Source organism: Procambarus clarkii, chromosome 19 (assembly GCF_040958095.1).
Source record: "Procambarus clarkii isolate CNS0578487 chromosome 19, FALCON_Pclarkii_2.0, whole genome shotgun sequence".
In the NCBI taxonomy this organism is placed as follows: Eukaryota; Metazoa; Arthropoda; class Malacostraca; order Decapoda; family Cambaridae; genus Procambarus; species Procambarus clarkii.
Genome location: NC_091168.1, coordinates 37,413,853 through 37,426,352, shown reverse-complemented (window position 1 = coordinate 37,426,352; position 12,500 = coordinate 37,413,853). Strand labels below are relative to the sequence as shown.

Genomic DNA, 12,500 nt, shown 5'->3' with positions numbered 1-12,500 from the left:
GTCAAGGTTGAACCAGGAATCTGGAGGTGAGGTTGACATGCCTTCAATCTTGGACAAGTCGCTCCACAACAGTCACTTGGATCGTCGACTTCCTATGGCATCATCAGTCAATTAGTTTCGCTGTGAAAGGATATTATTTCAGAGAAAAAAAATGCTTGCGAGATTCTACATTCTGCACCAACATTATAGTGAATAAATGTGTCATATTTCTTCATTACTTACGTAATGCTATGAGGCTTTGGGTAGTTAGTAGATCCGCCTACAGATGCTCTAAAGACCATCTTTAAAGATGCCGCTCTGGTATACTTCCATCGAATTATCTGAAGTTTACACATTCGCAGATTTGTGAATAATAATAGCACCAAATACTCAACATTAGAGTACTTCAATAATGTTCTTTTAAGTTGGGAATAAAATGAAAACCTCTGTATTTTTGATCATACTTGTTTATTTGTAATCACTAAAGTCTCACGGTCAACACCCAATAGATGTATTATAAACTAAATCTAACAAACCTTGAGGTGCATGTGAGTGAGTGACACCACAGATTAACGTGTCTACAAGGAAAAAGAAGAACAAGCAAATGCAGTTAACCATCTGTGCACACTGTGGATTTAGTATGATCCCTCAAGACGAATTCTGGCCCACCTTTCGTCTCAAGACAAAGCCCTTGAATTGAAACACATTGCGTAACACTAAGACGAACGCCAGCCAAATGAACTCGCAGCCGGCAGTTCAGAGATGTATTAACCACTTTCAAAGACGAATAGTTTCTCTTTGTAAGGCAAGATCTCTCTCACCTGGAAGCGCGGGTCGGCGCGGGACCTCACTAATGGTCTCGGTCTTTAATAGAGGTATCATCATCTAGTTTGATGAACCATTTCCCGTCCAGGAACTCCCCGTCGCTGCTCTCAAGGAGGGCTGAGTCAGGGACCTGATGGAGGAACATAAATGCATTAAAATGTATTTTGTAATAGTTTAAATTTCCGTCTTAATAGAAAAAAAATTATTGTAGATGATGATCTATGACTTATAATAATAATAATAATAATTTTTATTTAGGCAAAGGTACATACATAAAGAGATTTTACAAAGTTTGTTGGCTTTATAGATAAGAGCTAGTACATACAATGCCTAAAGCCACTATTACGCAAAGCGTTTCGGGCAGGTCGAATTAAATCGTCTTAGAGAGAAGTGAGGGTCTCAGTTCGTGCACTTCACTTCAGGAGACCATTTGCCATACATTTAAAAGCAGCAAGTGCTTCTAGATCTAATTATATCGTTAACGGTAGTCACAAAAGACATCTCATGTTGACAACGCTAAAGTTTTAGATATGAAAGTTGCATCTTGGTCATGTAGAGGGGAATATTATGGTCACATTGGACGAGTTTTAAAAGTTCGTCGGTGGGTATAGGGATTTTTAGTTTTCCAACGAGGGGATCTATTTTAGGGCATGTGGGAAAACAACCAATTCTCGAAAAACGAGAAGTGGTTGATGCTGAACAGGTTCACCGTAGTCATACTGTGTGTGTATAAAGAGAAGGTAGGTATTACCTTTTTGACTCCGTGACGTACCTTTGTCATAGGTGTATACTGTGGGTGGTGGTGCACCTTGTAGGGATTGTTGGCCCGCTTGTTGAAGGCGACGATGAACACCCAACGACGCCGATCAGACGAGTTCTGATCGGAGGTGTGGAAAAGGTTACAGTGGAAGAACAGGATGTCCCCGGCCTTCATCTCCACGTAGATGTGATCCAGCTGCTTCTGCGCCTGTGTGGAGACCGACACACACTGTCTGAAGCACGATAACACCTACGTAGTTAAATAGGCTAGGTAAGTTCCCCCTGGTAATGAGTGCTAGTCTCAGAGAAGGAAAACGGGAGGAAGATTCAAACCCTTCATTCCCACGTAAATGATCGTAAATGGGATCCAACTGCTTCTGCGCCTGTGTCACAGGTAATTTAACTCATGTGAAGCATAATCTTAGTGTGGAATAGCAGCTCTTAGCATGCCTTTAATCCGAACATATATATACAATTTCTAATAAACTCAATTTTTCTTAAAATAAGACCAAAGGAAGAAAAAAGGGCCCCAAGCCGGGAAGATGCGCATCACTGTGTCGCGGGATATTCAAGCAGCGATAAATACCACTCAAGATGCCAATACCAGAACAAAGGGACATCAGGCGATGGATATTAAAGGTATCGGATTCACCAAGGATTCAATCTGAGGACAAGTGATCCCGAGGGACATTAGGAAACCAAGATATTATCATTATGAAAAACGGGGCCATTCTACAAGATGTACGACTAAGTGTGACAATGCAGTTGGGACAATGAGCAGCAGGGCGACAATCCATCAAGTTGAAGTACGTTAACCGAGATAATAAGATACATCTCAAAAGAATAGAGTTACTTCTATTATTCTATCTGCTACTATAGCGTAGTATTCCATCAAATGCCACGAGTTAGGCGGGTGAGGTCTATACACAGCATATAATTAAGAGAAGCTGAAGCCTGGAGACACGTTCACATTTCTTAAAACATATTTTATTTCAAACTGCAAGAATGAGATATTTGTCTAAATTCGTGCAGTGGTTGCCTGTGCTTTCATACTAGTCGCAGGCGAGTGACTAATTTGTATCACACAATGCTACCTACACATTAGTGTGTTGAGTTAGTGAAGACCCTTAACCTCAAAGGAGAGAATAAATGGCCTTTAAAGAAGCCTTATATGTCCCCGATATGCCCTTTCATATTGTCTCCTATCAAACAAGCTTGGTATTTTATCTGTGCAATATTGTGCAATATTAATTACCTACAAAAATGGAGCGAAGCAAAATGTTAAAAGGCTGTGTAGATCTGCTCAAGTTTCTTTAATTTCATGCAGGAACTAAAGTTCGCAATACTAATTCACTGGAAAGGGAAAAATGACTGCCCTTGGGTCTCTTGTTGTCTCGAAGAGCCTGGAACTTAAATTCTTGTGGAAGCTCTTCATGCATTTTTCTTGTGGGAAATTTCAGGAAGCGCTCTTGCCAAAAGGCTAGTCAGTATTACCTCGCCCATTGTTACGCTATGAGTGTCGACTCGCCTCGCTGATCTGTTAGAACAACCAGTACACTGAGAACAATCTTGTGATCTGAGGAGCAGATATATCCCAACGGTTCGCAAGTATCTTTTATGCTGGAGGTAAGTAAGCAAAAGTTGCCGAGTATGTCACCCACCTGCTCCACTCTCTCCAGGTCAGCTCCCAGTTGCTCGCCCACCTTGATATGGTCAACACGTCCTAGATGGTGTGAACCTTTCAGCACTTGTAGACAGCTATTCTCCCTGGTACAGTCGTCCACGGGAATGAACACGGACCCCATGTCAGGGTACAAGCACCCGTTGTTGTACCAGTAGCTGAAACACCACATAATTTAATAATGTTCCCTTTTTGTCTTAACTGTGAAAATTAAGTATTCTGCGGCTCACATCCTTATCACTTATAGTCCTGTCTTGATAGACGCTGCCAGCCAGACGTCAAAAACCTCAAAGTCTTATTTTTTCTTATAAATATACCTGACAAGCAATTCCAGTTGGGACCTTTTTATGTCATAAAAACACCAGAACCAAACATAGAACTGATTTACACTTTGAATAGCCTCTGAACATGGCGAGAGACAGACGGACACGGCACAGAAACATAAGTAAGGAAATTCACATCATCAATTTCAAGACCCGTTATGTTTAGAGACAACTTAAGTGCCCCGCAGAATAGATATGCTACTTTTCACTGCGTCCACTGCAAACCATACTGTCCATACCTTGCCTTGCGATGATTTCGGGTCTCAACGTCCCCGCGGCCCGGTCCTTGACCAGGCCTCCTCGGCGACCATCCATGTGTATGTTATATAAAATAAGCACAAAGCCAAGAGGACTGTATAACTCTGTCGTAATATTAAATGAAAGGGGTCAATACCATAGTATAAAGACAAGACCTGTGATGTCAGGAGAGATTAGATTCACACAGGATTTAATAGAGGTCTATTTAGTGTAAGTGTAACTAATTAATGACCATGGAGACTAATGGTGACTTATATGATAACCGAGTTTGATATCTTAATAATTTGTTGACTACCATATAGCTGTGGAGGAGCATTCATGACCAGGCTTGTGTTGATCGTCTGAGCTGCCAGTAACCAGAAGAACTGAAAGCCAAATTAAAATGCCTATAACACCCATTCTAAAGATACCGATACCTAAGAGTTTTTAATGTAATTCTCAAAGTCCAGCACTGGTGCTGGTCAGACCTTAGTTCGTACTCGTGTGGTCCAGTGAAGGTACGCGACTGGCACACTATCCTCCGTCCTGTGCAGGAGGCAGTCCTATGTAAAAGGAGTATTTGGGAAGCCTATACCAAGTTGGAGGATAATTTTAAGAAATAACAGTTCCACCACTTTTGTCATTGTCTGACAACTCTTTAGCGAGAGTGACGCTTACTCGGTGGCATCTCCCTTGGAACTGGGGCTAGTTACAGTGACTAGACCTCTTTGGAAGGGTCGCTGTTCGATTCCCAGGTGGTGCAAGTGGCTGGATATTCATCCCTTCACCACGTGTCCTCCTGTCCCGTCTCCTTGCCCCCCACCCCCCCATACCCGCCGTCCCAGTACCACATAACCATACCAGCGCGAGCCCTTCTCCTGGTAATTATAATGCATCTACACACCGCTGGCCGGTCCCCACTGAAACGACTCCCATTAACATTTTTCAGCGACGAACGTCCCTCATGAGTGGCACCCCTCGCCCCCATGAGTGGCACCCCCTCGCCCCCATGAGTGGCACCCCTTCCCCCCAGAAAGGGACACACACATCCCTCCCAGAGGAGGAGACTGTGCTCCCCAGCGGCACTCACCCATAGTCCTGGTGCCAGACGTGGCGGCCGCCGGTGTGGGCGTCCTTCATCATCAGTTTACTGTGGTAGTGATACACCTCGTCTCCCCCCATCAGCTGCCGGAGGAGAGGGTGTGTCAGGAGGGGGGTGAGATGTGTCATGAGGAGGGAGAGTGAGATGTGTCATGAGGAGGGAGGGTGAGAGTGACGTGAAGGAAAAATATAACCCATAAATTGTTAACACAATAAGTAGAAATATATTGCCGCTGGGTGTGATAATTCCATTAAAAATAAACACATTAGTTAGTCATAAAATAGACTGAAGAATGACACTTTATTACAGAAAACGAAGAAAATTTCCCCATGTCGTCAACATCTCGTCACAAAATCTACTTAGCTAATGTTATACACTAAAATCAACAGTCCCAGAACTGAAACCAAATTAAAATGAATCTAGTAAATTAATTATATAGTTAATAAATGTTTGTCATCAAGCCCACTTATCCTTCAGAGTCTCAGTAACAGCTGTAGAGTATGATGCTAAGAAGGAGGTACCACCGCCAGTACCCTGTTCCCCCCGGGGTACCACCACCAGTACCCTGTGCGCCCCGGGGTACCACCACCAGTACCCTGTGCCCCCGGGTACCACCACCAGTACCCTGTGCCCCCGGGTACCACCACCAGTACCCTGTGCCCCCGGGTACCACCACCCGTACCCAGTGCCCCCCGGGGTACCACCACCAGTTCCCTGTGCCCCCCGGGGTACCACCACCAGTACCCTGTGCCCCGGGGTACCACCACCAGTACCCTGTGTCTCCCGGGGTACTGACACCAGTACCCTGTGCCCCACGGGGTATCACCACCAGTAACCTGTGCCCCCCGGGGTACCACCACCAGTACCCTGTGCCCCCGGGTACCGCCGCCAGTACCCTGTGGCCCCCGGGGTACCGCCACCAGTACCCTGTGCCCCCGGGGTACCGCCACCAGTACCCTGTGCCCCCCGGGTACCACCACCAGTACCCTGTGCCCCGGGGTACCACCACCAGTACCCTGTGCCCCCCGGGGTACCGCCACCAGTACCCTGTGCCCCACGGGGTACCACCACCAGTAACCTGTGCCCCCCGGGGTACCACCACCAGTAAACTGTGCCCCCGGGTACCGCCGCCAGTACCCTGTGGCCCCCGGGGTACCGCCACCAGTACCCTGTGCCCCCGGGTACCGCCGCCAGTACCCTGTGGCCCCCGGGTACCGCCACCAGTACCCTGTGCCCACGGGGTACCGCCACCTGTACCCCCGGGGTACCGCCACCAGTACCCTGTGCCCCCGGGGTACCGCCACCAGTACCCTGTGCCCCCGGGGTACCGCCACCAGTACCCTGTGCCCCCGGGGTACCGCCACCAGTACCCTGTGCCCCCGGGGTACCGCCACCAGTACCCTGTGCCCCCGGGGTACCGCCACCAGTACCCTGTGCCCCCCGGGGTACCGCCACCAGTACCCTGTGCCACCTGGGGTACCGCCACCAGTACCCTGTGCCCCCGGGGTACCGCCACCAGTACCCTGTGCCCCCGGGGTACCGCCACCAGTACCCTGTGCCCCGGGTTTGACCAAAAGGGGGAGGGGGGGAACTTCGATATAAGGCCAAAGTGTATATGTATATATATATATATATATATATGTATATATATATATATATATATATATATATATATATATATATATATATATATATATATATATATATATATATATATTATTAAATATGACCGAAAAAGTAAGATTAATAATTCTAACACGAATTTTCTCGATCTTTCTTACGTTTCTTTTCACTGCTGATGGTAATTCAAAAATCAATTCTCCAAAATTCATTTTTATTTCTAGTCTGACGTGACACTTGAGCGCATTTCGTAAAACTTATTACATTTTCAAAGACTTTAGTTTACACACACACACACACAACTTTAACTGAATAGAGCTTAAACATCTTCGAGTTTTTTATACCTACATTTGGGTGAGGTGACATGTTACAATAGTTTTGGATTAGGTGAAAATAAACTTTTTACACAAGACAGAACACGAAACAATGGGTATTAAAGGTAGGTAACTGCAGAAGGCCTATTTTTATTGGCCCATATTTCTTGATGCTTCTATATTGGAGCGGAGTCTTGAAGTGGGTAGAATATAGTTGTGCATTAATTCGCTGTTAATTGCTGGTGTTGACTTCTTGATGTGTAGTGCCTCGCAGATGTCAAGCCGCCTGCTATCGCTGTATCTATCAATGATTTCTGTGTTGTTTGCCAAGATTTCTCTGGTGATGGTTTGGTTGTGGGAAGTCTCTTATATTTATATTTGTGTTCATATATATGTTCATATATACTTCTACGAGCTACAAGGCGGGTCTCAAATTGGGATTTTTTGTAAAGTTATTGAACATTTTTTTCAATGCTTTCTAATAAATCCCGAAATTGCGGAGACAGGATATATATATATATATATATATATATATATATATATATATATATATATATATATATATATATATATATATATATATATCTTTAGAACACTTTCCCACCAGGAGACTCGAACCCTAGCCAGTACAGAAGCCTTCCAGCAACTGGCATAACAGGTACGCCTTAACCCTCTCCACCACCTGCAAGTGACCCCTCACTTGCTCTAGTGCTCTTGGGAGGTGGTGATCTTTGTGGTATTTAAATACTCCGAAATTACCATCTCTTTTAAGGGTCTGAGCAGGTGGTGGAGAGGGTTAAGGCGTACCTGTTATGCCAGTTGCTGGAAGGCTTCTGTGCTGGCTAGGGTTCGAGTCTCCTGGTGGGAAAGTGTTCTAAAGTTGTATACTTGACTCTCGTGTTTAGGAGAGTTGTGCCTTATATATATATATATATATATATATATATATATATATATATATATATATATATATATATATATATATATATATATATATTGTGTGTAACCGCTAATCTCCCAAAGTTCTTCACCGATTGCTTTGAAATTTTGACAACGTTGCATTTGAAGAGGCGCGTCTTTTTATATACTTACTATATAGATGCCACCCCTGTGACGGGTAAAAACATGCATTTTTGAAAAACAGTGCCATCTGTTGCACGTAAGAGCAACACACACGCTATACTATATATGTTACAATTCCATTTCAATGTTTCTGATTGCATTGATAAATTGAATCTTCATAGATTTTTATTTATTTTCATTTTGATTTAAATATTTTGTGTGAATTGCATTGGAATTGAGCTGTGTTGTTTACCATACCATTCATTTTGTGAGTATAGTATATTTTTTTTAATTTTTCATATTTTCATTTCATTTTTTAACTGTTTTTCTTCTATTTCAGTGATGGGAACATCAGATCACTTGATGTTTCCAATTTTCTGATGGGAACATCAGACCATTTTTTAAGGCATCGGACGAGGGAGTGAGGAATGGTGGGGAGGATGAGGGGACAAGGGAGGGGGTAATGGTGGGGAGGATGAGGGGACAAGGGAGGGGGTAATGGTGGGGAGGATGAGGGGACAAGGGAGGGGGTAATGGTGGGGAGGATGAGGGGACAAGGGAGGGGGTAATGGTGGGGAGGATGAGGGGACAAGGGAGGGGGTAATGGTGGGAAGGAAGAGGACACGGTGGAGTGGGGAATGGTTAGGAGGCCGAGCAGACGGGTGAGAGGGGAATTGTGGGGGAGGACTGTGGGACAGGGAAGATGGCAGTGGTTCAGCAATGCACATGCGATGCTGAGCCACAGCAATGCGTGGCCGGGTACTACTATATATATATATATATATATATATATATATATATATATATATATATATATATATATATATATTATATATATATATATATATATATATATTATATTATACAATATATAATCCTCACCGCCAGCCTTCCTGCCTGTACACAGCTGCCTGTACACACCTGCTCGTCCGGTACACAGCTGCCTGTACACACCTGCTCGTCCGGTACACAGCTGCCTGTACACACCTGCTCGTTCGGTACACAGCTGCCTGTACACACCTGCTCCATGGTGCCAGCGACGCGGGTCATCCTGGCTAGGCGGCCCGTGGTGTCGTCGCCCGGATGGTTCCACAGCGACACACGACTCCGACGACTGGAGCCGTCGTCCCGGCTGTAGGAGCGAGCTTGTATTTCCTCATTGTTCTCCACGGCCTGCCTCACCTTCCTCACCTCCGCCTCATTCAGCATCTTTCTGTCGAAGGAATAACTGTTACTCACAATGAGGGTCGGACAGGAGCTGCTGCTGCTGTGAAGGACACTCAACATAGCCACAGTTTGGCGGCGTTGAGGATTGACTGGGTACATGAACAGTTTCACACACGACCTCAAGAACATGTCGGTCGGCAACTTACATAATCTCATTAGTTGCGTTAAGGGCTATAGGAACATGTGACAGGTTATGTACAAGTACCGATCAAAGATCTCACGTAGTGGACACCCCGCGAACACTAAACCAAAATGGCCCTATTCTCCGCTTGTTACAACTTGTAATAAGATTGTTACATCTTGTTATAAAGTTTTTATGAAGTATGTAACGTTGTTACAGGTTGTTAGGTGTTAAAACTTATTCTAACGTCGTAACAATGTCGTAATTTCGTGGTACGTTTGGTGGGCACTTTTTTTTTAATTGCACACTAAGGGGGGCTTTTAGCTGAGTGGACAGCGCTCTATACTCGTGGACCTAATGACCGGGGCTCTATAAATTCACTATCCGGACCCACTGACGTCCGGATAGACAGGCTGAGGAACGGTGACTATCCGGCTACTGGAGGGCACCACGGTGTACTCACCTGACGAGGACGTAGCCGTTCTTGACATAGGCCGCCTTCATGGCCGGGGTCACACTCCAGGACTCCGGGTCGTACACGAACTCAGAGTCTGGCCAAAAGAGACAAGCACAATGTCAGCAGTAATGACGACTCTTGACAGCAAGATGGCTCTTGAAAAATAAACTTTTCCAGGAATACAAGGGGGGGGGGGGGGAGGAGGGGTTTCCGGCAGCACCCAGCTCGAACCAGCACCACAACAAAAATTTAGACCTCATGCAGTGTTAAGAGAGGGTCACAGGACGCGAGAGCCAGACATAGAGAAGACACACAGGATACAGCTGCCAGACATAGAGAAGACACACAGGATACAGCTGCCAGACGTAGAGACACAGAATACAGCTGCCAGACGTAGAGACAGAATACAGCTGCCAGACGTAGAGACACAGAATACAGCTGTCAGACGTAGAAACACAGAATACAGCTGCCAGACGTAGAGACACAGAATACAGCTGCCAGACATAGAGACACAGAATACAGCTGCCAGACATAGAGACACAGAATACAGCTGCCAGACATAGAGACACAGAATACAGCTGCCAGACATAGAGACACAGAATACAGCTTCCAGACATAGAGACACAGAATACAGCTGCCAGACGTAGAGACACAGAATACAGCTGCCAGACGTAGAGACACAGAATACAGCTGCCAGACGTAGAGACACAGAATACAGCTGCCAGACATAGAGACACAGAATACAGCTGCCAGACGTAGAGACACAGAATACAGCTGCCAGACGTAGAGACACAGAATACAGCTGCCAGACATAGAGACACAGAATACAGCTGCCAGACGTAGAGACACAGAATACAGCTGCCAGACGTAGAGACACAGAATACAGCTGCCAGACGTAGAGACACAGAATACAGCTGCCAGACGTAGAGACACAGAATACAGCTGCCAGACGTAGAGAAGACACACAGGATACAGCAGCAAACAGCAGTGACGACCATCTTCAGCTCACAAACTCGGCAGACGACTCCTGCTCCTCCAGTAACGAACGCAGGTCAACGACCATTTTCTCCATCTTTCTCTTCTATATATATACCTTCCCACCTGGGTGGGTATACCGCACCTGGGGGGTGGGTATACCGCACCTGGGTGGGTATACCCGCCTCCTAATGACTGGTGAAGAAGGGACTAGCGAGCAGTAATGAGCAGGAGGAGACAGAGAAGGAACGAGAGACCTCGCTCGTTACTTTATAACACCGACTTCATTAATGTTCATTCAACCGTTCAACCAACTCACTTGCCTCCGGAATAACGTATGATGGTATGACCGTGGGAGGTTGTACCAGGCTGGTGTATGACCGTGGGAGGTTGTACCAGGCAGGTGTATGACCGTGGGAGGTTGTACCAGGCGGGTGTATGACCGTGGGAGGTTGTACCAGGCAGGTGTATGACCGTGGGAGGTTGTACCAGGTGGGTGTATGACCGTGGGAGGTTGTACCAGGCGGGTGTATGACCGTGGGAGGTTGTACCAGGCGGGTGTATGACCGTGGGAGGTTGTACCAGGCGGGTGTATTACCGTGGGAGGTTGTACCAGGCGGGTGTATGACCGTGGGACGTTGTACCAGGCGGGTGTATGACCGTGGGAGGTTGTACCAGGCGGGTGTATGACCGTGGGACGTTGTACCAGGCGGGTGTATGACCGTGGGAGGTTGTACCAGGCGGGTGTATGACCGTGGGAGGTTGTACCAGGCGGGTGTATGACCGTGGGACGTTGTACCAGGCGGGTGTATGACCGTGGGAGGTTGTACCAGGCTGGTGTATGACCGTGGGAGATTGTACCAGGCGGGTGTATGACCGTGGGAGGTTGTACCAGGCAGGTGTATGACCGTGGGAGGTTGTACCAGGCGGGTGTATGACCGTGGGAGGTTGTACCAGGCGGGTGTATGACCGTGGGAGGTTGTACCAGGCGGGTGTATGACCGTGGGAGGTTGTACCAGGCAGGGTGTATGACCGTGGGAGGTTGTACCAGGCGGGTGTATGACCGTGGGAGGTTGTACCAGGCGGGTGTATGACCGTGGGAGGTTGTACCAGGCTGGTGTATGACCGTGGGAGGTTGTACCAGGCGGGTGTATGACCGTGGGAGGTTGTACCAGGCGGGTGTATGACCGTGGGAGGTTGTACCAGGCGGGTGTATGACCGTGGCAGGTTGTACCAGGCAGGTGTATGACCGTGGGAGGTTGTACCAGGCGGGTGTATGACCGTGGGAGGTTGTACCAGGCAGGTGTATGACCGTGGGAGGTTGTACCAGGCAGGTGTATGACCGTGGGAGGTTGTACCAGGCGGGTGTATGACCGTGGGAGGTTGTACCAGGCTGGTGTATGACCGTGGGAGGTTGTACCAGGCGGGTGTATGACCGTGGGAGGTTGTACCAGGCGGGTGTATGACCGTGGGAGGTTGTACCAGGCTGGTGTATGACCGTGGGAGGTTGTACCAGGCTGGTGTATGACCGTGGGAGGTTGTACCAGGCGGGTGTATGACCGTGGGACGTTGTACCAGGCGGGTGTATGACCGTGGGAGGTTGTACCAGGCAGGTGTATGACCGTGGGGGGTTGTACCAGGCGGGTGTATGACCGTGGGAGGTTGTACCAGGCAGGTGTATGACCATGGGAGGTTGTACCAGGCAGGTGTATGACCGTGGGAGGTTGTACCAGGCGGGTGTATGACCGTGGGAGGTTGTACCAGGCAGGGTGTATGACCGTGGGAGGTTGTACCAGGCTGGTGTATGACCGTGGGGGT

General features: G+C 47.2%; 1 protein-coding gene across 1 annotated transcript; it reads right to left on the bottom strand.

Annotated features, from left to right (window-relative positions):
- Nucleotides 1–428: 428 nt before the first annotated feature.
- LOC123757477 (L-proline trans-4-hydroxylase) lies at nt 429–9,801 on the bottom strand (the record flags this gene model as incomplete). The annotated part of the gene is given in 6 exon segments (XM_069327297.1): nt 429–934; nt 1,577–1,771; nt 3,225–3,402; nt 4,895–4,989; nt 8,923–9,115; nt 9,714–9,801. Coding segments are annotated over 6 exon segments (854 nt in total), but the record flags the coding sequence as incomplete, so codon positions are not given.
- Between the last annotated feature and the right edge of the window lie 2,699 nt (nt 9,802–12,500).